The 27180-nt window shown below is 39.9% G+C and overlaps 1 protein-coding gene across 1 annotated transcript in view; it reads right to left on the bottom strand.

The window, feature by feature from the left end:
* Positions 1-19105: 19105 nt before the first annotated feature.
* TXNRD2 (thioredoxin reductase 2) overlaps positions 19106-27180 on the bottom strand; it is a 31323-nt gene continuing 23248 nt past the window's right edge. The window contains exons 14-17 of the mRNA XM_083873711.1: positions 27025-27117; positions 26177-26248; positions 24344-24441; positions 19106-22136 (exon numbers count right to left, since the gene is read on the bottom strand). Of these exons, the coding sequence (XP_083729837.1) occupies positions 22013-22136; positions 24344-24441; positions 26177-26248; positions 27025-27117 (387 nt within the window). The 3' untranslated portion in view covers positions 19106-22012. The remainder of the gene's footprint in view (positions 22137-24343; positions 24442-26176; positions 26249-27024; positions 27118-27180) is intronic.

Raw genomic sequence — 27180 nt, 5'->3', positions numbered from 1 at the left:
AGTTCCATTACAGCACGTTTTTACATGTTATCTCCTATCAGTAAGAGATCTCAAAAGAGTAAATCCTCTATTTTGAACAGCAGCAATGTGTTTATTATATCATAAATAACTCTTTCCTTACATGTTTGCTGTGATGAACTTCAGGTCCCAAGAGCCCAGTTGTGCACAAGGGGCTTTTTCTCACAGGGGGCCACGACTGAGCTTAAAGAGAAATCTGGGTTTCATCTTTGACTGCTCTGCTGGGCTGCCCCTCTCCTATTTTCCACTCTTCTGGGTGATCACCCCTCTTTGTTTTTTGGGTGGGAGGGGCGAAATCAGCCCTCTAGTCAAATAAACCTTTCAACCTCCTAACTTCAAAATAAACACTTTTATTGTGGACAGTCCAAGCTCCTTAGGCAAAGCTTTAGGTCTCAAATCCAAAAGATACACTGTGTCCTTTTAATAATTTCATAGTGGAAACTCACTATTTGCCCATTCCTGTGGTGTTATGGAGGTTTTCAATGATTCTGGTTTAGGTTTCGGGATTAGGTGAAACCAGAGTGCCTTAAACCTCTTTAGAGGTTTGGGATTAGGTCTGTATCAGGCCTAATATAGCCTTTCTGTGCAAGACTAAATTAAATGGCAGGAATATTTGTTGTGCACTGATTCACAGGTGTTTGGCAAAATACCAGAAAACATAAAGGAACCACTGGAAGAATCATGAAGGCAAAGCCATCGAAACATGAGTATTGGCTAAGTACTGAGGTATCACTTGCAACTGTGGGGTCTTTCAGACTGCTTTTAAGTGATTTTAAGCATGGATATCATTTTTATGTGTCTCTTTCACATGAATGCGAGTAAATTGAAGATCTGTCATGCAAATGGATCATGGATTTTATTTGGGTATTACATTCTAGTAATTTCTGCCTGTTTTATAGCAAATGTATATTAAAGTTCGTCAAACAGCTGATATCACTGAAACTATTGTTTTATTGTGCACATAAATTCTATCCTTCTCTGGAGCATGCATTGGCCTGACAGAATATGCTAGGTCACGAGGAGAAAAATGCAATAGATTTATGCCTACCATTAAAACACTGGCCTGTCTGGCCCAGGAGGCAGAGGCATTTGCCTCACTGATGACCATGGACTAACTGGAGGAACTAATTTTGTTGTTTAGGCTGTCTACTGTGAGGCTTTTCAGCACTTTTTACTCACTTTGTCTCTGGTGGGGTTATTTCTCCTCTATGTGCTCAGTTCTATAGTTTGTAACACGGGCAAGGCCTGACTCCCTGGCCATCCCCTGAGGTACTGTCTGAGCTGAGCAGATTTCATCAAGCAGAAGTGCAGCTCCTTGCTGCAGTATTAGGATCTCTGCAAACTGCAGCAGCTGGTTTGGCTGCATTTGTTGGAAAAGGTGATGCCTGGTTCAGCAAAGCTCGAGCCTGGCATCAACAGAAGCCAGGGATGGGAAGGCAAAGCTCAGTGCTCAATGGTTCAGTTCCTACAGCTGCCCAAAATCAGTCACTACCTGAGCATAACTATCTCCTCACACTAAGGTGTTCCCTTCACTGATTTTGTGCCTCTCAGCCCTTTACAGAAAAGGGTAGTTTGACTGCATTTATCTCCCTAGATCAACAGATTTTAGCTTTGCCTGTAGACTTGCCTGTATTTAGAAAGTTAACTACATCTCAAGAATTGCAGAGCTTCTCTGGAGGTTTCTGCCATACCAACGAGTTCTCTTGCTGCAAGCTTCTTTTTGCATTCCTATGGCAAGTGTTCTGATCAGCAGTGCATACAGCCAGGTCCTGTTTTCTCATGTCTGCTTGCAAAAGCTAAACAGAAATAATTAAATCAAGTTTAACAAGAGTATGTCCCCTCTAATCAGATGAGCTGTAAAATAAGAGGGAGGCTAACTAGAAGGATTTAATAATCTTAGAATCTGTCGAAAACATTATTTATGGCTTAAGAGCTACACAAGTCTTGAGCTTAAATGTAACTTCTTTCCTTCTTTAATGGTGCATGTAAGGAAGAGCAAGAGAGAAATGTTCCAGTCAAGGACAAAATCATAAAATAATGACCAGAAGAGAATTAACTGAAAGTATTAGGGGCCAGGGGAGGCTGAGTGGGAGTTTGTCTTTATACATGATTGATCTAAACTTGAAAAGGAAAAAAAAAAAGACTCCTCATCTTTAAACAAGATGGTTATTTGAGCATAAATAACAGTCTCATGTCAAATATGCTGCTATTTCCAATGGAGTCTTTTCACTACAAAACCACAACATTCTCAGCCCTAATCTCCTCAGATAAAACAATACGGCTGGTGGCTGTGAATCAGCACTTTGAAACCAACCTCTGAAAACAGCAACACGTTCAGGGTGAAGAGAAACGGAGGAGACAAAGAGCTGCTGTTTATACACCTTTGCAAAGTGAGGCCCCACCTTGCTTGTTTGGAAACGTGCTGTAACACCCGAGAGTTGTTTCTCTTTAGGTGGGAAGTTCAGCTCACCACGGCCAGCCCAGGGGGCTGGGGCTATTGATGTATCTGTGAGTTTGGTCCCACACCAGGCTGAACTGTCACTGAAATCTGCAGTAGTGAAATGCCATAACCCTCCTGGATGCTTGAGCCTTGAGGTTGTGTGAGAACAAACAGCTGGGCTCTCTGTGCCAAAAAGAGCACTCCTCCTTTCCCAACCCATTTGCAGCCACAGGGTGATGCTCCCTCCCTTGTACTGACCCCAGCACTCCTCTGAGCAGCATCAGGACTGGTGTGAGGCAGGAGCAAGGTGCTAGGAAAGGAGAGGGCCTGGGAGGGAGAGTGATCACAGTAGAAGAAATCTCCCCTGAGCAGTGCACCGAAAGGAGCAGGCCAGCCAGGACACAAAGGTTTCCATCCAGAAAATGACATCTCACCTTAAGCAGGAAGCTCATTTCCCTCCACAGTCAGTGAGGAAAAGCAGGCTATTAACCACATAGGAACATCCCCTCCACTCATTCCACTGTTTCCTAACATAACACAGTTAACAAGCTTTGAAACCCAGAAATGCCATCTCATGGGAAGTGGGAGAAGACTTTGGTCTCAGCACAGACCCACAGCTGTTCTCTGACTAGAAGGACCTTGCACTGGTGGTGGGGGATGTCCTATGGCAGCAAGACTTGGAGCAGGATCAAATAAGGAAACACTGTGGCATTTGCACTTTCATGTGGGTTTTAGGGGCACTGTCCATAACTCAGAAAAAGTCCTGATCTTTTTGAGGCCCTCTCAGAAAAAAAAAAAAGAAAAAAAAAAAAAAAAAAAAAAAAAAAAAAAAAAAAAAAAAAAAGAGGAAATTAACTGGGCATTGTTCTCCTCTAAGAGATCACTGTAAAATGGCCTTTGGACATGGTCTGGAGGCATCAGCTGCACAACCTCCCCATCAGTGCTACACTTCCAGCAAAGTTCCTAAGGCAGGGCTCAGATGAGAGAGATGTTGACAGGATGCCAAATCCCTACCCTCTGGAACTAGACAGAAAGAGAACCAAATGGCAAACCTGTATCTGTATCCAGCTGCAAAAGCCCAAACTTCTGTTAAGTCCAAAAAAAACCCCTTTGATCCAAACATCCCCACTTTTTAGGGATTCCAAACTCGAGTGAAAACACAGCAGTTTCACCCTAGCTTGAAACATAGCCTCACACCTTTGATTTCTGAGCAGAGATCATTTTTCTTGGGGTGAGGCACGTGGACAGCAACAGATCCTCATGTCTGGTTCAGACAGGCCAACCAAAAGGCTTAAGTGGACACACACAGAACCGGCAGCATGTGATGGGATTTAGTGCAAGGAAATCGAACTCTCTGCCCCACCTCCTGGGTTTATGCTTTAAAGACCAGTCCTATGCTCACAGCTGGAGTTTATGTGAGTCCTGCCTTATTAATTAACTGAAGCCAGTGCCTTTTTCCCCTGAATTCCAACAGACGCAATTAGAAAGCAGATACTTCACACGTAACAGCTGGTTCATTTAACATCCTGCTCATGCTATTGTCTCCCCTCCCCCAGCCAGCTCACATCCCCCTTTTCCATCCTTTCATGTAATGGAGAGGGACAGTAAAATCAAGGTGGCTAAAGCAGGGGCAGTAGATAACCATATTCTTAATAAAATCATCTAATGTAATGCTGAAAGCAGAGGAGTGTTGTTGAGGCCGCAGTTCTGAGCAGGGAATCATAACATTCACCTACCAGATGGTAAAAAGAGCTTTGGCTGTCTACGGTGTCCTCCTCAAAAGGGGATCTGTATCAAAGTAGCAGCATATTTTCTTCACTGAAGGCTGTTGATGTCATTAGAGCAAGTCTCATTTTTATTTAAGACCAGAGTTAAGAGTCACATAAAATTGGCACAGGTGAAGGCACCAGGCCCATTAAGTTGTGCAACGTGACTCTCTGGGAACTTCGTGAATGTTCATGCACCTCCAATTTATTTATGCTTGGGCAAGCCAGCCCCAGAGCTTCTCCTCCTTCCTTCTCAGTATAAATACACCCTCAATCCTGCCATTAGACCTGTAAAAACCCCACTCAATCCACTAAATTTGCCCCACACCCAAGACAGATCCAGTTACAGGAAGAGCAGTTCTGCCCCCCTCTGTGTTACACACATCACTGGGAGATGCTGTGGATGTACAATTAAACCCTAGCCAAAAACATCCACTGTAACACTGAAAGTGAAATCTGCTCTTGCCAAATTACCTTAAGTGCACATTCTGCTCCCAAGCAGGTACTCCAGAGGCTGGATCTTGATTTAAGAAAAGTGAAGCTGTTCAGAGGGAAACCAGTTTTAGAGGAATGGAGATTTATTTCCTTCTGTGAAACACTGAAGCAGGGAAGTAATTTCAGTGTATCTGAGGCAAAGGGGTGGTCAAGAGTCACATTTCTTTTCTTGGCATAGCTAGCATTTTTCAAATGTAGAATTTATAGGGAAAATAGAGATCTGGTCCCACACAGGGCATCTGCTCATGGCATACAGGAATAATAACAATACAGAATTATAGAAGAATAATAAGAGTAGACAGCCAAAGTACCCAGTGTTGAGAGATTTTTCTGCTAGATGATTCCTCACTGATCCTGAAATCAGGCAGCATTATGATGACATTTTAGTTATAATATGGGGAAAATTTAGGTCCAGCCATAAACTTCCCATTTTCTTCCTCAAAGAGGTAGCTATCAGAGAGGTTGCTGTTGCAGCCAGTCAGCCAGATGTTTGCCGTCTTTATTACAAATTTTCATGTATCTTGCAACACCTACATACTCTACAGTAGACTGATGATGCAGCTATCTAATACCTACATTACAGACATGGGAAACAAGTTAGAAGGGATTAAATTATATGCCCAGCTTCCCACAAGACAGCAGACAGCAGAGGTGTGGCTAGAAATCAAAACTCCAGGCTTCCTATTTTTGCTGTGTTATACTAATCTCTTTATATGCTTTGCTGGCCAAAAAAAAAAAAAAACAACCAAAAACCAAAACAACAAACCAAAAAAACTCCAAACCCAGAAATAACCATGTTTCTGTAACATGTTTGTTGGTTGAAGTATGGGTACTTCTAATTAAACAAGAAGATGGGCATATTTTAGAAACTATTGCAGCTGATTAGTGCACTGCCCCCCCTTTTTTATCTCCTGAATCTTTCTAGAGAAAGAAAAATAAAAGGGAAGGGCATCTTTTTCTAACTGCAAAGGCACCAGCTAATGAGAGTAGAAATTATATTTTATATTTTGGCAGTTAGTGGTAAACACTATTATTAAAGCTATAATAAGAATCAGCAAATGTATGAAATATTAGTGATGTCTGAGCACAAAGCAGAGTCCCCATCTCTTTAGTTAAAATTACAAAATGATTAACAGCCCAATTAAAAACATTTTTGTTTTTGACATGATAAATTATACTTTATCTACCTATCTGTGGATATAATTGATTATTTTATCCGTTTGCTGTTGGCTGTCATTAAAAAAGACAGATACCATGGCTTTCTGGCCTCTCTCCCGCTGAGAGAAAGAACAAATCCTGCTATTAACGACAGACAGGATCATTATGAAAAAATTCCATTTGCCACTAGGCAACATAGCCGAGTTCCAGTAATTATTGTATTAGTCAAGCCGTTGAGAAGTTCCATAAAATTGAGAGAGTTTTTAAGGAGCATCCAACATTATTTGGCAACTTTTGTGATGTAACAATTAAAACCATGCTCCAGGCCCCAAAATGTGCAGGAGATTGCCAAAATCAGATAAAACCCTAGAGGGCCCCTGACTTGCAAAGGAAAAAAAAAAAGGAAAAAAAAAATCAAACTGTTTACTTTTAGGATCAGACATTCATCAAGGTTTGGCTTTTGTTTCAGCTGGTGTCAGATAATAACAGCACCACGTTTTCAGTTGGCTTCTAACAAAACTCTGCACTGTTCAATGTCAGGTCCCAGGGCTGACACTGTCCTCTTCTCAGGAGAGGAAATTCTCATGGACCTGATTACCAGCTTTGCTTGGCAGATCAGATACCTGGGGGCACTCAGAAGTACCTTCTGGAGTGAATCACATCTGTAATCCACCAGTAGCATCAAGAAATCACTGGGGAGTAGTGCGAGCTCCTCTCACGTCTAGGAGCTGAGCCAGGCAACACCCCAAATTGTCAGGGCTGCAGGGGATAAAGCAGAAGTCTCCTGTCCATGTACCCCATTAACCTGTCAAGGAACTGATAAAAATTAAAATTACACTTTAAAACTGCTAAGGGAAATTGCTACTGAATAAAACTTGTAGCCAAGTTTATCATTCACCTACTTCTCTACTGAGTGTTGTTAAGGAATAATGATGTACAGTACCAAAAATGAAGGTACAGAATCAGGCTTCTGCAGTGGAAAGTGAAGTTGCAAAATGTAGACTTGGTTTAGCCTAATGAAGACTACAGGAAGCACTTCAAGAGCACATCTGTTTGCAAAGGAGTTTCTCCCTTCCCAGAAAAACATGCCTGGGTCAGAAAGTTGCAATGTTTTAAAGAACTGTGATGGCAGCAGCAGTTTCCATGGCAGCCAGAGGGAGCTGGGGTCTGAACACAGGATACTGCTGTTGTCACCAGGGAACAGAGGTAGGGCAGGGTTTAGCACCAGCACCTGCCAGTCTCCACCTGGAACATGCTGTACCAGGAAGGACAGATAAAAAGATACACTGGAGCCTGCCACGATGTAGCCTTTCATCACACAGCTCTGGGACTGTGATGGCTGCCAACTGTTAGGGCCTGCTGACCTATTTAATAAAAAAAGATCAAACCTACAACCCTTAGCAATCGTGCCTTTCATCTGATGTAAATGGGAACAGTGGCACAGCACTACAAGGCCATGGGCAGCCCCTGAACCATATGTTGCATTGCCAAGGCAAAGGCAGAAGCTCAGACTTGTGGAGAGAGGGTGTGTGAAAGAAAAGCTGCTCCACTCTCCCAGCTCTGAAACTGATCTTGCTGCTCTGCAAGGCAGGCATGCCTGAGTCCTAATAAGCTCAGGAATCAACTAATGCTGGAAGCTACTGCCACATTTTCCAGCACATTTAACCTCTAGTTTGGGTCTGGCAAATGCTAGGGTGTGGTAAGATGTGTTGCTATAGAAGTATAAACCCCTGAATAACTACTAGCTGCTTGTGGGAGACAGCATGGCCTTGTAGTTTTCTTCAGCAGAACTGAAGTGTATATTGTAGTATTCGATTTTCTTGTATTTGGAGCTGTCATCTAATGTGAAGCATCCTAGGTCAGCTCAAGAACTTAGGTAAATAGCTGTCAGTGTGGAGAATTAATTCTTATTCTTGATTTTATGAGTAGATTGTGCCAAATCTTCAACATATTAGAGTATTGCCAGATAAAGACCTAGCAAATTTTTAAAATATGTGTTCTTTATTAGCATTAAAACTTTTATTATTAAAAGAGATATGTTACAACATACATGCATGAGATCCATCTAAACTTGAAAAATAATTTGAAAAAAATACATTCCTAATTTTTTTTGTTCGTCCCTCTGGCTTACAGCTCATCAGAGCCATGAGTGAGGAAAATGCAAATCCCAGCACACAGCAAAGAGAACTCAGTGATGAAAGAGGGAGAGTGGAGTGGATTGACAGTGCACTGTTTGGAGATATTGCTGAGAACAAGAGGAACCCACTGAAAAAATGGTTACTTTATACTGAAACTGGGGACTTTGGATCAAGGGCTACACATTTAAGAATGTTAAACTCCCTGATCCAGGCAGCTCTCCTCAGACCACTGCTGTATTTTCTCTCTGTGGGCTGCAGCAACAAGCCTCAACAATTCATTTCCACCCCAGCCTGGCAGTTCAGGCTCTAGTTTGTAGGTGTTTGCATCTCCCTCCATTGTGTCAGCTGGCTGGTGTTACTCTTCAGAAGGATGCCAGATGGTACTTTAGACAACCTGATTTCCAGATAACTGGTTTTTGTAGCTACCTCTTTAATTAAAATAAAAATATATATGTAAAAGACAAGTTTATCACCTGCTAACACATGCCATGGTTGTCTCTCAGTCAATCAGCATGCAGCAGACAGAGCTGCAGACTTCTCTTCCATACCACCAGTATCCAGAAGGAAAAAAATCAGTCCATCTGCAAAAGCGATCAGACCCTCGTGCTTCCCGGCATAAATTCCCATTTGCAGGATCCAGTGCCCTCTGCTGAGGGGAACCAAACTAAGCATTAACATGTCCCAGGCCCACAAAGGGACAGTTTAGGTAGAGCAGTATGGAGCAGAACAGTTGGAAATTCACCTCCATGGCCACCCCTTGTCCCATCTGCCACCAGCCTTTCCAGTTCACTGTAAAGAAACACATGGAAAGTATCGGGGAGCTCGCAAAGGCTATAGAGCTGTGAGAAGAGGAACATGTCCCCTTCTGGAAAGGGAAATCCATGTGGACATATGGTAGTTGTGAAAAGAGCTGGACTAGCAACCTTGGCAGGCTGGAGCCGAACAGAAATGTTGCTGCTTTGCCTTGATCTCTATTTACAATAAACTCCTGGGCTCCAGCTCAGTGTTTTATCTGGGAGCAGCCGCCGGTGTTCCTGCGCCCGTGTTCCGTCTCATTGCTGCACTGACATATTTACATGCAGGCCGGGGCCCGGGCAGCTGTGAATAAGGGGCCATATATCAAGAGAGGAAAAAGGGATGCAAAGATGAATTTTATGGAATATTTTCCATTTTTCTTTGACTTGGTTGTGCATTTTGCTACGGCCCATTGGGCAGTCACTCAGCACTTGGACACTTTGCTCCATGCAGTCTCGCCTCTATTTCTAATTGTGTCTACATGCCAAACCTAGCCCAGTACCTGAGGCAGCCTGCAGGGAAATGGAGATTGTAAAAAAAAAAGAAGAAGGTGGGTGGGTAGGTGGGTGGGAGGGAAATTTCCTGCCGTTCAGTGGCATATACCATGGGAAAGAAAATCATGTCTTGTAAGTCACCAGTCTTTTCTGAGTCCTGCAGGATGCCTCTTACATTAGAGTGCCAAAGTGAGAGGAAATAATTCCCCTAATTTGTGAGAGAAAATAATCAAGTCCCTTTTGCAGTTTCAAGAGGTTGTATCATCTTTGATTTCTTCTCTGGGCAATGAAAAGGGTTAATTCCTCACAGTGTTGACTTAATCCTTTCCTTTTTCCCAGTGGCTGACTAATAAGTTAGATGTGTTGACTCTGTTTATAAAGACAAGCTTTGGACATAATATTAATGATATTGTGTGTGCAATAACATTAGAAAACAAACACAGAGGCACCTGGGGAGTCTGAAGGCATCTTCTGGCCTTTCTGGGCTGACAGCACAGAGTGGCCCTCCAACATTTCCATGTGGAAAAACACTATCTAGCACAAGAGAGTTTACTTTGAGTGACCCTCTTGCCTTTCAAACAGTGAGAAGTCAGGACTGTTACAAAGCTGAAAACTTGTTTTATAAGAACGGGCCATTGCTCAACCAGCTGAAGAGGAGGGGAAAAAAGGGATTCCAGAGAAACAACTGGAAATGAAAACTGGACATTTGAATGGAATAACGGCTAGTGACTTTTACTCTGGCACTGACACCCTAACAAAGAGTGTAGAAGTTTTTTCCCATATGTTTTTGCAAGACAGAGATGAGAAGAGAGCACTGTTTATTCATTTGTCTTATAGCCCCATGAGCACAAATAACTCACTGCAAGTACTTATCCAAGGCTCAGGTTCATCCCATTGGGAACTTTATGCTCCCTTGATAGCCCATGTGAGATCCAAACCAGCACATGGAAGTGCTTATTTCCCTCTATTGTCTATTTAGGAGGTTTAGGGGAGTGAGGCACAATTCCTGTTCTGTCACCATGGTATGGTCTGAATGCCAGGTCAGCCTCATTGGTCACCTGGAGACACTGCTCAGCACAGATGTGTACAAGGCCTCACCTCAGAGGTTTGTCAGGCTTTGTGCAGGTGCCCCATCCTGAGTGCCTCAATGCAGGCAGAATAAACTACATGTCCTACTGCTGCTGAACTATAGACTATTTCTGGTACAGCTGTGTTTAAAGGGAGATAAATCAAGGTAATCTCACCCTAGGGTTGAGCACCATCAGTTCCCAGGAAGAGATCTGCTCCACTGAGTAAAATGTCTGTCAGCACTGCTGAAGAATCTTCTCAGATGGTTCTTTGGAACTCTCTTCTCTGGATGGAACTCTCTTCTCTGAATGGTTTTGTTACCTGCACTCGAGCAGCTGAATTTCACTGGGAAGGAGCACCTGAGGTCATCAAGCTCAGAGCTCAGCAGGAACCTGGCAGGGATAAAAAAGACAGTCACCACTTTAAGCTTGGACATGGGGATCATTTAGTGACTCACCCAAGATCACACAGATGGTGCTTATACCAAGAATTAGATCCACCAAGCCATCCAACACCTCTGGATTATTCATTGAGGATTAGAGTCCATTTAGGAGTCTATTTTAATATATAAATATAGGCTATGAAGCTATGATGGAATGGTAAATTAAATACTGAGAAGTCTGTCACATCTCTGTTCAAAGCAGGCTAACATTTCATGTAAGGAATTACATGCTTCAGACAGTTGCAATCATCTTCTGCAGAAATAATTTAAGCTTACTTCATCTGTTGTATTCTGATTTAAATTTTTATTGGAAATATAAATACCTATGTCGGTCACCAAACCAAATAAAACAAACATATTGAGTAGGGTCTATTATAGACTAATATGGAAACAAATAATCTGCAAGTCTGGTTTTATTTATAAGCTTATTTGAGTTTTTACTCTAGGCTCATATTAATCGGGTTTGTGGTTTCCACATCTGTACTGCTGATGCCCAGTGCAGACAGCATGCCAAGTCAGACCTGGGCATCCTCCAAACTCTAAATGGAAAACAGATGCCTCAACTCCAGCTACCTCAAGACAAGCAGGGCAAGTAACCTACCAAGTAACCACAGCGGGTGCAGCAGGCAAAGCAAAACTCTGGGGAGCTCTCTGAGGTGCCTGCTTGCAAGTTTCTTGCTTCTGACTTGCTCCAGGGGCAGCCAGACTGCCGCCTGTATTGTATTTTCTCTCTCTGATGATCAAGAGATACCAATTCCCTTCACAGCCTCCCTTTCCTCGAGCTGTAGCTAGGAATTCCCAGACTGGACCAGTTAGTTCACAGTGTCAGCTAGTAATACATATTCTAGAGGAAGATGGAAGAACTCCTGCAGATGGTGGTAATGCAGGATGAATTCTTTCCAGAACCCTTGATTATTTTTAATATTTATAAAAAGCATTCTGAATGTTCACAAAAGCCATAAATACATATAAAAAAATGCCCATGCCCCTTGTCAAGCCAAAATGGATCCAGCTGTTCTGCGGTGCTGGTCTCTGATTGCGGAGAATCCCTGTATTAATGAAAGATGTATAAAGGGAATCCCAAACTGGAAATATGATCTCTGCTCAAAACTGTTCAACTATTAAAGAATATTTCATGGAAGTACATCAACACAAAGCTGATTCTCAACATGGCTGAGATCCAGGCCCGAGAACCCATCTCCATGAGGGCATCTATACTCCTTGCAGGTATTTTTCAGAGCAAGTTGCTTCCAGACAAACTTTGCTTTGTGCTGGTACATGGCCAGAGTTTTGTGCCAGTGTAGCTACAACATTGAAAACCCATTCCCTAAGGCCCAAGAGAACCTCACTGCAGTAGGAATGCCAGACCTGCTTCTTCCCTAAGCACAGGAGGGAGGCCAGTATGAGAACTGGAGCAAATTCACATAGATGACAGTCATGAGAGAAAAAGAAGCAGTGTTGCTGGTGTAAACACTAAAAATTTGACAGAGGCATTCAAATTTAGTCCTTGTGTACCCTGTGATGGCCATCCAGCAGCCTCTGCCACCTGTTGCAATTATCTGTTTCCTGACAATTCTGACCAAGGGATGCATTGCATCCTGTGCCATAAAATATGTTTTTTCAAGTCACTACAGCATCTGTGTGTTGTTCATACAGCAAAGCCAAGATTTGTTTTAAGAATTCAGAGCAGGAAAAGGAGGATATTGAGGAGGGGATAAAAAATTAACACAACCTCAGTGCCCTATCCATGTGGAAGGGAATCACTCTGTCATCCATCATCATCCTCTTCAGAGAACTGCTTTGCCCCCAACACGGCTGCTCCACTGGCTCCTAGGCAGAGGCAATTCTTAGGAAACGGAGATGGCAACAGCTCAGTGTCTGATAGCAGAGGGGCAGATCTGTCATCAGCACAGAAGGCAGGCATTCCTTGTCGCAGTGGCGGGAGAAAAGAAGATGCAATTAACAATTAGCTTTGGTAAGAGAAGACAAAATCCTTAAAACAGTTTCTACTGCAGCAAATCAAGTCACAGACTTAGGAATTAATGGTTCAAAGCCTTGGTTCTTGCTTTCCTAGATACACTGGAAGATGAAAGAGACAGTGAATTTCTCCTGCCACTTCGTTCTGGCTGGCTAAGAATTGGGGCTTAGCCATGGAAAAGGGCCAACCTTGCAAGAGTCACAGGAAATGAGAATAGCTTTGCAGCATTTCCAAGCAAATTCAGCACACCTTTTCAGCACCAAACTCAGGCTTCTCACCTCAGAAAACAAAATTGAGACTTTTCAGTAGATGTTGCATTATTCATTACCAGGAGAGACTAGATTCACACGATTCAGATTATCTGGAGATGTGCAAGGAATATACATATGCATAAAAGCAGTGTTTCTGGTGCAAAGTCAGGTATCTTCCTCTCTCTAAGACATCTTGTGTGTGGATTAATTCAGACTCTCAAATGAAATTAAAGAAGCTTGTTCTATTATTTCACAGTCCACAGGTGCATGAGACCAAATCCAGCACAGCCTACTGGCCTAGCTCAACATCCTCTACAGCACTGCCAGCCATTCTCTCCTCCCTCCTTCCCAATCACTTTGGTTCCTTGTGCCCTACAATCATTTCCTCTTCTAGTCTCTCTTTTTTTCTCCTTTGTCCATAGCACACTACAAATTATTTGTGATTGCAATTGGTTGTGATTAATTTCACAACTCACACCTAATTTGACCCTAATAACTTTGCCTGAAAAAGGGACAATTCCTTGTTGATCCAGACAACTTATCACCCCATGAGCACAATAAAAAGGCAGAGTTGGTTATCAACTGGGAGATGCCCATTAGTATTTTTACAGGCACTGTCGGGAGGTCCCTTATCAAGTGGGGTGAGAGCTGGCATGTACTCCAGGCATGCAGGGGGAGGCAGATTGCTTTCAGCCTCCAAGGCCACACAATATGGGAAGTGGTGGCTTGAAAGAGGAGTGGAAGAATGACAGATGGTTTGTGCCTGTGCGTTTCTTTAGAGGACACGGGGCTCCCGCCATGGGAACAGCGTGGACAGTAAAGGCAGCGACTCGATGTGAAGAGTGACAAAGCAAGTCAGCCACGGACGGCCCGTGGGAGGCCAGAGGAAATGCACCATTAGTCAAAGTTGGAGGAAAAATAAAATGCGATGACAACTGGGCCATTCATGTGCTTCCCCTTCAAGGACTGACCAGACCCTTCACAACTCAAAAGACTCAAGTATCAGCTTCTTTTTCTCTTCAGCCAGGCTAATGTGCACTGGCAGAGTCTGAGGAACTCCCTTGTCACTTACATTAATTCTTATCTTGTTGTTCTTGGCTACACTTCACTGAAGTACAGTGAGGGAGAGTACCTCAATCAATAATGTAGATCCAAGGGGGCACCCCCCCTCTGCTGTTCCTAGGGATCAACATAATAGCTTAAAGCAAATGTTCACCCAACTTGTGAACTTGGGAAATATCAGGACTTCCAGAATTAGAGCACAAGACAATGAGGTGGCCTCACAAGGATGTTTAAGCCCACACATGAACAATCTCATCACTCCAGGGTAGCTTTTAGCACTTTGAGAGTTTGCTACTCAATACAAAAACCTGCAAGACTTTAGAGCTCTCTCTCAGTAACCTCATGGACAAAAAAGGCAGCCTTGCATTTCACAAGCAAATTTTATCAGATATTCCACTTTGCCATTGTCATTGGGAATCTTGAGGCACTGCTGTCACAGCCTGTGAACCTGATGCATTTTGTCATTAAGGAAAGATGATGCCCTTCAGAAGATCCACCTGTAAACACTCACAAATGGTTGATTCCTCATTCTTCAAGGGGGACAATACCACAGCTATAGACAGGACTTAGAATTTATTTAGAATTGCCTCCTCTGGAGCTATGGCCTTTCCAGATTTGAAAAGTACAAGGGAGTTAAAGGTGCAAGCAGAAAATTCTGAAATGCTCTCTTAGGAATACACTGGACTGTTACCTCATCAAAAGTGACTTCATTTATTAACACTTAAATAGGGCTAAAACTAGCTAAGTAAAATAGAATGAGCCTCTTGCAAAAAGGTGGAACAAGAAAAATTCAAGGATAACAATTAAAACCTTAATTAAGAAAGACAATCAAATCCTGACCTGAAGCTCTTAGAAAATCTGGATATGTGTAGAATGAACAAGGAGGGAAATGCAGGCAAACTCTGAAGTGTCAAGAGAACTCTCCTTATTCTCCTGTGTTTGAAATTTGTCTAAGAAATCAACTCAATGAAAAGTAAAGAGGCAAAAAATCAAAAGTTGCTGCCATGAGTTAATTAGATCTCAGTGTGGTGTAAATTAAATGAATTAACAAAAAATATTCTTTGACAATCTAAGAGCCATTTCTTAAATCTCCAAAGCAGCCTGTGTTCTTTAAATTAATTCCTGTCAGATGGTTAATAATTTCTGCTTTCTACATTACAGGAGTCATTCACCTAAGACAGCCAAACTGAACAGTGATCAGTGTGAACACCCTGCTGCCCAAACTGTTGTGCCTAACAACATCTTCCCAATTATCCAGGAGTTTATTGCCAGCAGAACATTACTTGACTCCATTTCTCTAAGGAAAATGCTTGTGTTTCCTGATGTTCTCAGCTGTGTTTGTACAACTTGCCTTCGTGTGAAGTTGAAAATTAATGCATTTCCTCTTGATCCTTTGAGAGAGAGAAAAAAAGGAAGGCTATCAAGATTAAATAAAAATACCAAAGCTCAATCCTTTGTCCCTGTTGAACAAAGGCGTTTAAATAAAGATTTCTGAGCTCAACCTCCTGCATAAAGCTAAAAGCTGCTTTCTAACCTGTTGCTCCGACACAGTGTGAACAGAATATTGGTTGGCTGCATTACAGCTCATTCACACATTAGAAAAAGATAAAAGTAAAACAAGCTTTCAATTTTAACTGTTTCGTTGGGAGTACACCATGGAAAAATGCATTTGGGGCTTTCCTCACAGGGAGCCAACAACAAAGGGAACATTTATTTATTTTCTCAATTTTTGTTTAAAGTCTAAAGCCTGTCATTTTTCATAGATTTCTTTCCCTTTATATTTTATTTTCCTGGAGTTACATAATATTCTAATAGACAAGGACCGAAAAGGTAGCTATAGCTTAGATTTGTTTGAGTTATGTTACCACCTAGCTAATTCCTTGCAGAGCCTTGGGAAAAAGAGTCTCCTTGTGAAAGATTTAAGTAGAAGGATCTCTGTCTTTGGCTTTATGCTGAAACAAAGAATAACAAGCCTGATTCCCATATTGCTTTAAAGTAAAGGAAAGGAGGACAGAAAAACCCAACAGTCTTTCTGGTCTTTGTATGATCTGAAAGAAAACAGGGCAGGAGGTGCAATAAGGGTATAGTTCATCTTTCATGGAGTATAAAGGCTTTCCTTAAATAAATGTATTAATACGTTGGACATACTCTGTTACAAACTGCTGAGACTTTTACCTGGAAAAATTTCCCCCCACCCCCTGCTTGGAGATGCTGGTTCTGACAGGCTGCAACTCCCAATATCTCTACCCAGCTAACAATGCACAGCACCTTGTTCAAACAAGACTGGTCTTCATTTCACACTTCCCCCCAGGGAATATCCACTTTTCTCTTCATACTCTATCTTTCTGACTGATGCAATCAGATTCTGGAAACCTGCCTTATTAGTTTATACTCCAGCTTCTTAGGGAATGATGTTAATTTTCCATTGTAGGACCACAAGATTTTAGATGTGCTAGATCTTGTCTATAAGAAACAACAGAAAAGGTGGCACACACAATACCGTGCTCAGAAATGCACTACAGTGAACAGCATTCCTTGCACAGAAAGTCTAGGAGTTCCAAAAAAAGACACTTTCCTCAGTCCAATAGTCTTGCCTGAAGCAAGGTATTTTACAATTATATTATGAATAAATAAATGTGCATTTTCTTACTTATTCACCTGAGATATTCTGCTTAGTTTCTTCATCAGTTCATCATCATAATTGTTTTTTCCTAGATCTGTTTACTAAGCCTTTACATTGTGATGGCCAAAGAATTCCATTATATCCATTAAAGATTAGACAATTTTCCTTTGTTTCCCACAGCAAGTACGATCCCATTCGTGTCCCAAACAGAATGTCAGTAGTTGGAATGATGTTTTCTTAAGATGCATATAAGATTAAAGACTGAAATCAGATGCAGTGTTGCCAAAGCCTTTGTAATATGCATGTTTTTCATGGCAAGATGATTGACAAGAATTGCAGTAAGGTGCTGAAGGGGATATTTCACCTGGCCCATCAAAATTCAATGTAGAGGATTAGAACTAAGAAGAGCTGACAATATTGACTTTGAGTACCACAACGGAAACATAATTAGCTCTTTGACATGTAGTGGACAGAAATATTCAATTTTTAAAAAAATCAGTTAGAGTAATTAAGCATATCTGTTGCATGCTGCCCTGGGAAGAAGGAAAAAAAAAAAGCAGAGAAAGAAAAAAGATCTGCTCTGCTGTTTCCTCTTTTCCCAGTAAAATCCAAGTTTGGCACTAGAATAAATGCATACAAACCCAGCCTTTCTGCTGGAAGAACATCAGGAAAACTTTGTGCATTAAAGTAAAAAACCTTTCTTAAAAGAGAGCACACAGATCTGAAAGGATGAAAAAGTCAATGAATTTTATACGTTTACGTATTGCAAGTTTAGGTATTGCAAAACAAACTGTCTGCACTGTGCTTATTAAAGGCATATTTCATTGCCTAATCATAGATGTCTATTGTACCTTTTATGTTTTGAATCATAATTGCAGCCTGTTCCCCAACTGTAATAATGAAAGACATTCTGGCATATGCTTATATTGATTCCCCTTTAACAAAGCACTTAAGACACATGCTTGCATCTCACTGAAATTAATGGCCAACCTTAACTTTGAGTACACTGATGTCACTGGCATTTATACAAATGGCCATTTATATGGGCACAGAATTGCCTAATTTGTTAGACAGACATGAGCCTCTGAAGAGAACTCTTCGAACTCAGAAGTCTTTACAATACTCAACTTCTTTGGTCAGAAACACTATGGCATCCATGGTTTTTATGTTTTTATCAGAATAACCGTGCTAGCAAAAAAAAAAAGAAGTATATCTGTTGTACTGAAGAATCTTTTCCAGCTCCTGGTCTGGAATAATCTAAACTGTAGAAACAATTTTCAGTAGATGTAACAAAATACAGTACACGTAGAAATGGGAAAAGGCAAAACTTAATTGTACACAGCACCCTGAGAACAAGCTGTCATTAGGTATAATATATATAATGCACTAAATACTATTCCCAATTTATTTTGTCTGTATGCTCGTCTGTTATTGTTTTTGTTTTGGGATTAAGTGGTATATGAAAATAAGCAAAAAATAATCAAGAATTATGCTTACCTTATTCCTTTTTTTAGCCACTGTTATTAGCTATCCTAATTAGTTAGAACCTGCAATGAAATATTTCAGGAAATTAAAATAGACTAAAAATGCAGACATAGAAATGCCTTTATATAGAGTAAAGTCAATATTCATTCTCAGCATCAAATCCAGGGTGTATACTGAGGCAATACTAAACTAGCCTTTTCAGAAGCTCAGTATCCCCTGACTTTATGGGAACTTCTCATCAAAATCAGTGGACTTAAAAGAAAATTGAGATTAATTGAACAATGTACTCCCTTACTTTTTTGACAGAGAAGTTTCTCAGAGTCCTAATATATATTTTGCTAATAATTTCTCTGTTAATTTTCTAGTATTTTTACCTAGCAGTACCCACAGCTACTAACTGGCTTCGTAGCTATGCATTTTCTCCACTCTGTGTTCTAGTTTAAACCCAAAAGGGAACATCTCATGTAGAATACTGTAGCCTTGTATAATGCTCTGACTGCACTCAGGGAATTTACTCTTGACAAGACTTCAAGAAGCACGTCAGCATGCAGGGACAATGAAAATACCTGTTAGACCTCGTTACCTGGAGTAAACATGACAATATTTGAAGCCATACTTACTAAGTCTGCAGGTTCTCTTAATTTAAATTTAAAAAAGAGGCCATCCAGCCTGGAAAAATCTCAATGGTTATTCAATTTACACACAAATACAGAGAGGAATCAATATTTTCTTAATAAAAGATCTGAGTATGTCTACTTCTTCATTTCCTTAATACATACTTCAACCAAGAGAGAAAGCATTAAGATCAAAAAATATATCTACTGTAAGCAGAAACCACATGTGCAAAATTAAGTAAGTGCAATCACACATTTATTATAAAAAATATTCTTTATTCATTAATTAATTCAAAACACAATAAATATTGGGATCACATATAAGAGGGACCCAGCAAAGCTCAGACTTGTTTGCACCACAGTGTGGTTTGACAAACAAATCCTCATCAGCTGGCATCCTAAGAAGCCCGACTACATTTTTGTTTGTACATTTTCACATGCAATCAATAAGTTGCAATGTACATGAATTGCTTCAATTTACATTAGTCAGGCTTTTAAAAACAATTTTAAGCACCATCCCTGGTGAATCCTTCAGGAAAAAAAGCACAATCACAATATTTGTCATTATTCTGTCTTGCTGTTAATTCTGAAATTATTTTGTAGGTGGGATTGTATGTTTAGTTTTACTTCAGGGGGCAACAGTATTTTCCACTAAATGAGGAACAGAACCAGGCTGCTGTTGAAGAGACAGGAACAATTTCATGCAGGCCACTCAGCAGTTCTAAAACCAAGACAGTCCTGTTTCTTCTGAAAACCATGACAAGCCTTAGTTTCACACTCTATATACACTGAGGACACATTTCCTTGAGATCTTTCTATTTGCTGTCCCAATAATTAATTTGAACTTTATGATGAATAAAATTAACTCATCTTTCCATTGATGTGTCTGTTTGATGCATTGGTAGGGCAGAGAAAAAAACCCAGATTTTACATAGTTAAACACCAATGCTTTCATTTTTGGGAAACAAAAGGAACTATAGTAGGTAATCACTGGAAAGAAAATCTTACATGTGTAAATGTTAGAGTTTTGTCAGAGGCAAACTTCTCACAGCAAAATCTCTATTAGGCTGTATCTCCATATTTTGAATTATTAAGTAAAACATTTTAAGAAACCCTAATTTACTCTGAATTCTTCTTTTGTTAACAGCTGAGGAAAATCTAAGAAGGATTTTGGCTCATCATACTCATAAGGCCCCTTATTAAAGGAAACAGAAACTTCTGAATGTGCAGGTATGCACCTATTTATAGAGATTTAAAATTTTCATCATTCCTTCTAAAGGCAGCTTCAAAATTCAGGTGTTGTTTCAACAACACTTCCAATCTAAATATTTCTTGTCAACTACAAACCCATAGATGAAAAATGGCATCAGCAGATCTGATGGGGAATGCCACTTGGAGTCCAACTGTACCACTTCTTCCTATTTTATGGACCAGAAACATAGACCAAAAAAATCAGGAAAATTTCTAGAGAAAACATTTAGAATTTCTTTTGTTGTTGTTTAAGTTTCAAAAAAATTGAAAAATTAATATTCTTGTATCAATGAGAGTGGGATAAATTCTGTTAAATCCTATTTTACAAGGAAGTTTTGATCCCTTTTTTCTAGTAGTTTCTCAGACAATTCTCATGGTAAAAATGGTTTCACGCTTGATATAAACCAACCATTTGTCTGTGTTGCTGCAGCAGTGAAATACCAATCAAATTAAAATAGCAGATACATAAATAATCATCAGACTTCTTCAAAACTGCAACAAGTGTGCTATGAAAATAACAAATTCCACACATAAAACACTGATACCAATTAACTGCAAAAAGGATATATTTTGTTTCACCTGAAGCTGGTCTCTTCCAATGGGCACTATTCTGCTGTAAAGGGTGCAAGAATCTGTGACTGTGCACATCAAAATATTGCAACTGCGACTGGGGTTGAAATTCAGTGCGGTTCGGTTTGTGTTTGCCTTTGTCAGGCTGGCTCCTTAACAGAGTTCTGCACAAGAATTTTCAGTCTCAGATTTGTTCCTCTCCTTCCACAGATGAGCCAGCACCTCCCCCTTCTGGAGAGCACGAAAATCAGCAGGAATTTGCAGTAGGGTAATGCTTTCTTACTGGGGCCAGTACACGAAAAAAAAAAAGAAAAAGTTGCAGATGATTATTTTATATCTGTGCTTAGGACAGGACCCTTTCTTTTCTGGATCACTGCTCAATGTAGTTCCCTTCAGTAACGTGTTTTATTAAAGCCAGAAATAAGTCAGTTCAGATACAGTCTCCAGCTCATCAGTAAGAAAGTCTTAAAAACAAAGCAAGAAAATCTTTCAGTGTCAGCCATATTTCTGCATTCTATAAAACATAAAACGCTGCATAAGGTGGATTATTAGAGGGTTTTACTCTACTTGTCAGCTTAATATACACTGTTCAAGCAGTAATTTCTGAGATGGGTCAATTTAGTTTGGACTGAGCTGAATTAAAACTTGTAGGAGTAGGCAGAGGCACCACCATAAAATCCAAGTCTTCCTTCAGCACCTCTGAGATCATTCATTCTCAGTCTTCACCATAACACTGTGACCAGGCTGCTACTGATTAATCCATTGTGATTCTTCCAGCAGCAGTACAGCTTCAGGTGATTTTCTATTAAATTTCTTTACATATGATATTTTAAAGGAAAAATCCCCAAAGATGACTGCTTACCCTTTGTTACCCACTCCAGCAGCCTGTTTCCACTAGTGAATGCAGAATCTCAGAGTTCAGTATTAGGATCAATAATGAGCACTCCAAGCATGCAGGACAAAGCATCCCACCAAACTTCTAAGGGATGCCCTGCCTGATTCCAGCATCTGAGACTCTTCTGCTGGCAGTCACTCATACCAACAGGGAAACCCAAATGACAACTGCTTCATTTGTGGATGGCCTCAGATGTCATGGGGTTTAGTTATATTTCGATATAAAATAATGTGATTATTCCCTAGCTCCGAGCAAGTGAAGAGCTTTAGGCATTAAAAAGAGAGATTTGTTGCTGCAGGACTACATTGGTTTTAGAACTGTGATGGTGCAAAATTTTTTGGCTGTGAGAAAAAGCTCTCTACAAGGAGAACAAGAAAGATTCCTGTAACCTGAACCACGTAAGTGTCCCTTTCTTTAAACAAATATGTTTTGTGCTTTTTTTCCTTCTTTCCAGGGATGGTATTTAACCTCAGCAGCCTGTTACTGTTGCATCCAGGCCAGAACGCTTTGTAATGTGCAGCTTGGTAACTTCTTCAGCACACGTAGGGTGAATGCCAACTGTCTTCATCATCTGAGGATACGTAGCACCACATCTACCAAAAAACAACAACAAAAAAATGACCCACAAAGTCAAATGCTATTCACCTGAAGCAGCTAGAAGGCCCTAAAACACCAAAGTAATTCTGCTCTTGCCCATTTGATCAGGTAAAGGAGCTGCATTAGTTCTTCAAACAACGCTGTTATTTCTCAGGCACTTACACAACACGTAGACGCCCATGAAAGAATTGTCATAAGAGTTGAGACAGAGAGAATGAAGCAATTTACCCTAAGTCACAACTGAGCCTATGGCAAAAACATATGACAAAACTGCAACCTTCAGCTTTTCTTGTACATACATGTGTGTTTCACTAACTCCAGATGGAAAAAAATGCACACATACACACAGAGGAAGAAAATCTTGATTAGAACTGTTGGAAAGAATCTGCTGAAGGAAATAATACCAGAATATTCTTCCATGAACTTAAAGTCTCTGGTGCTTACACTGAATATATCAATGTTATAAGTGAGGGGAAAATGGTTTCTTACTTGAAAAAACAAAAACAAGCAAACAAAACCCCCTTGTGCTACAATCCCACTGGCTTAATTCCTTTATTTGTCCAGTAACATTCTTAAGACTTGATGACTTTCTTTTGATCTGCTATTCCTGGAAGGCCATGCTGTAAGAATAGCTGGAATGGCCCTGAATTTAAGGACTGTATCAAGCTCCCTATGGAATAATGTTATCTCCCTCTAGAAAATACAGGGAAGGAAGCCATAGATGCCTTCTGGTGTCTCCACTTACATCCAAAAAGCACTGACAAGCAGAAGATCTTTGCTGACCACAGATGTTACTGGAGTGCTGGGTGGGGAGGGAAGATGAAAACTCATCCTTCAAAGAGGCTGAAGCAAGACCTAATATTTGACAAAGGATAAGAACAGCTTTTAAAGTGGGGGCTCCACATTGAAAGCTCTGGATTTGTGAAATGCAATAGAAACCAATACAGGAATCTGACCTGCTGAAAACCTCTTACTGTGGCTAAAGTTTTCATTTCCCTCAAGCAAGGCAGAAAAACACTCCAGTTTCATGTGCTTCCTTTTCAATGGTTATTTTGGATAAAACTTCAAAACAATGACATCCTAAAAAATGTAGTTCTAGAATCTATACCACTTGGCAATTAATGGACTACAAACACATGTTGAAAATGTGTACTGAGGGTACACTGCAATCAGTGATTTCCAAGATATTCCTCACATGATACTTGCGGTCCTGCCTTCTTAATCTTTTCTGCTTTTCATTTATAATAGTCACTCACAACTGCAGGACTAAAACTGCACTAAAATGGTGATCAAATTTAGGAAAATGAACTGGCGATAATCTATGATGTCCCAGACTACTTTCTTTGAAGAGGGAGTTAAACATTTATTTTTGTAATGAAAATACAGGAATCAACATTTCTGAAGATGTGAATCAGCAATAAGAAGGGGAAAGGAAAAAACAAATAAGAAAGAATTGTAGCACACAAAAAGCATAGGAAGATTTTTTCATTTAACCAGAGAGGACTGAGAATCACCCCTTACTCCTTCAAATGGAGGACTTCTATATTAGTATTTGAGCAAAGTCTTAAACAAGATCAGATCACAAAAGATAAGTTTTTTATTGCAATTATCAGATCACTTCAAACAAAAGTATCTTCCCTCTCCCATCATCCTATACAAGTTTCTTTTTTACTATACTATATTTAGCTTATACCCCAGCAATATAAGAATTCATGCAAACTTTGCTGAACTTTTAAGAAGCCATGGCTGTGCAAATTTAAAGATGACATTATGAAAAAAAAAATGCTTGGCAGGTGTAAAGAAAGGTTTTCTTGAAAAGCACAAATATATTTTTAAAGAAGTAACTTGCAAAACTGCAGAGTGATTTCCTATCCTGTGCACAGAATGCAAAAGAAGCAACACTGAAAAGAACTAACATTAGTTAAGTTACTGCTTAATTCTGTTTTTTGCTCTAACTATATCAAATCAACAATATATTTTCCTCAGTTGTTCCCTAACTATATCCAGTATTACAGTAACTAAATCCAGTACATCTTAATGAAGAACTGCAGCATTTTTAGTGAAAATACGTGCAATACTCCATAAAAGTAACAAAAAGCATGCATTCTTTATAGTGTTGCCAAAACTAGGCAGCTATCTTTTATAATCTTACAATAACTTAAGAAGCAGGCTTTAGAAGCTAGAGACATTCTTTTGTACTTACTTGATTCCAAGAGCAAATCCTTGAATAACTTCGCCTGCATTTGGTCCAATGAAATGAAGGCCAAGTATTCGTTGCTCCCTCTCTCGTAAGCACACCATCTGAAAACAATACATCACACAAAGATCTTTCCTTAGAACACTTAAAGATAAGGCATGAAGATGAATTAAATGAAACTGGAGTGCCCCAAGATCCTAGTTCAGCTGTTTATTTCCAGTGTGCCAAAAACTTACGCACTTGTTTAAGTCTTACTGACTTCAATAGGTCTTACTCTTAGTGTCCCTAAGAACTTTCCTGAATTGAAGCTTTATTAGTGTATCTTTCAGACTTGAGGGAGCCACTGACAACAATAATTTCTGGTGTGGAATATTTTGTTGTTTTCCATTTGTATGAAATCCTCAAAGTACTTTCTGTAGTCTGGTGACCAGACCAGCGCTCTTTTCCACTGAGTGGCCACCTCAGCACTTTTCCAAGCCTGTCCAGTTGTTTTCATCAGCTGTATTTTCACAGATGACCACTGCCAGTTCCAGGATATTTTGTGCCTTTGTGACTCAGTCAGTAAACACTTAGAGCAGCATGTTTGGTGAGATACATTTACCACATGGGGCACATAACCTAAAAAGGAGTTGAGCCTCAGAAGCAGCCAAAGATGAAGGTTAATAAGTATCTAGGAGAGCCTGAGTCATTGCACACTTAATTTTTATTAGAGAACTTAATGAAAATGTTTTAGTTCCTGTAAGGACACCATCTTTATAATTATGAAAAGAAACTCAGTCTCTCCCTGCATCCTCCCATCAAGCATTAAATTATCACTAATCTACTAAGTTCTGCTATTCAGTAAAAGCTTAAATTCTTTCATCGGGAATGCCAGGAACAGCAGAAATCCTGATGTGGGACTTTAAATATTAGGGCGTTTTAAAGGAGAAATTCTTGCAGTAGAGTTTGGAAGACTCAAGTTAAATATTTTTAATATGTTTTGAGGGTTTAGTAAGGACTAAGTATCAGAACAACTATTACGCTGTTACTACTTCGCCCTTAATATTTACTCTAATTGACATAATTCAAAGGGAATATATTAAATTTAATATCATCACCTTTGTTACACTGGTACCTGGGACACTTAAGGCAAGCATTTACATAATTCAGAGGTGACAAAATACAGTCAGAAAAACTGATTGCAATTATTGACAATGGACATTCCTTACAAAACAATAACAATATAATATTGTATAATATAACTGATGGACACATTTATGCACCAAAAGACTGTTCCCAGATGATGAGGAGAAAAGGAAGAAAAAGAAAACGATGATATATTCTACCAACACTACACTTCATCTTATCTAAGATTCTCTGCTGTAGGCAAGAGCATCAAAAATCTTTCCAACACTGAAGCAACTGGATTGCTGCAGAAGGCCCTTTTCAGGTCTGGTACTTTGGTCTAAACCAGGAGCTTTTGTGTTTTCATAAGCAGAGACTGAACCATTACTGTAGTTTTGTAAGCCTTATTTTTGAAGGTATCATACTTTTGGCAAGACGTGTCAATATAAATATTACATGTAACCAATTAAGAACTTAGCTGGGAGAAGCAGATATTGATCTCTGTAGAATCTGAAATATTTCTTAGGACCTTAAAATCAGTTCAAAGATGGTATTTATCAGCAGAATGTCAGTTCTGAAAAATGCTAGTATCTGTAAAGTGATTTCAAGATGTCTGTCACCAAGAAAATACCCATCTTGAGATTGTTTTTTTTTTGCCAACCAGTGCTCTTTAAAGTTAGCTATCCCATATCCTGTTCTAAGTTAAAAAGCAAGTTAAAAGCCCACAAAACTCACTTTTATATAGCATTGAGCTGCATCTCTTTCAGCCACTGTAAACTCTAAAGGTTTGTAATATGCATGGTACACCTGGCAGGAAACACAATAACATTTTATGTTAGAGAGTACTATTATGTCAAAACCTGGTATTTATTACTATAATAACTACTATTACTACAAATTTATATCTTTGTACAAAAATTGATTTGTTTATAACCTGTTAGTTATTTTAAAGAAAAATATGGAAAGCACAGTCAGACCTCAACACAAACCTTTTTCAGAGAATCATTAGATTAACAACAAAACTGAAAAAAATTTCAATAATAATGCTACTCAGACTAATGCACCAAATAAAAGGAAAAAGACTAGCATTTTTAAGCTTCTCCCAAAGGTCCAATGCCTTGTTTACCGAAAATAATGAAATCCAAGAATCTTTTCATATCTATAATAATGCATCCCACGACATAATCCAAACTGCAATTTTTGCATTCTGAATAGTAAATTCTTCTTTTCTCATTAATAATTTTCCCTGGGGCAAATGAGTAAGAGTAACAAAACATATCTTTTCAAGAAAGATAGAAAGTAACAATACCAATATTCAACGATGCTGCACAATGTAACTTGCTAAAATGGCAGCTACTTTAAAGCAGTCACACCCTATCAGTGGTTTTAAGCCCAATAAGTAACAGTTCCTATTGTGACCTGCTGCAATACTACTGAAGTTCTGAGCACTTCTGGAGACACCAACTCCCTGTAAACACAATACTTTGGGGACCAAAAGTTTTGACCTGATACAGCAGTGAAAATTCTGCCTTTCCACAGGGCAACTCTGACACCAGCTAGAAAACTAAAAACCTTTTTCATACCTCAATATTATCTGCTCCGTGACGTTGCACAGCTGCTTCTTCTGACAGGCCAACACAACCATACTCCAAGGGAGTGAAGACTGTGGTGGGCACCTGCTCAGGAGGAAGCAGAAGGTGTTACTGCTGAACCACATGCAGCAGTTGCCTGGCAGACAC

Source organism: Zosterops lateralis, assembly GCF_965231275.1.
Source record: "Zosterops lateralis genome assembly, chromosome: 17".
Lineage (NCBI taxonomy): Eukaryota > Metazoa > Chordata > Aves > Passeriformes > Zosteropidae > Zosterops > Zosterops lateralis.
This window is presented reverse-complemented; position numbering and strand designations above follow the sequence as displayed.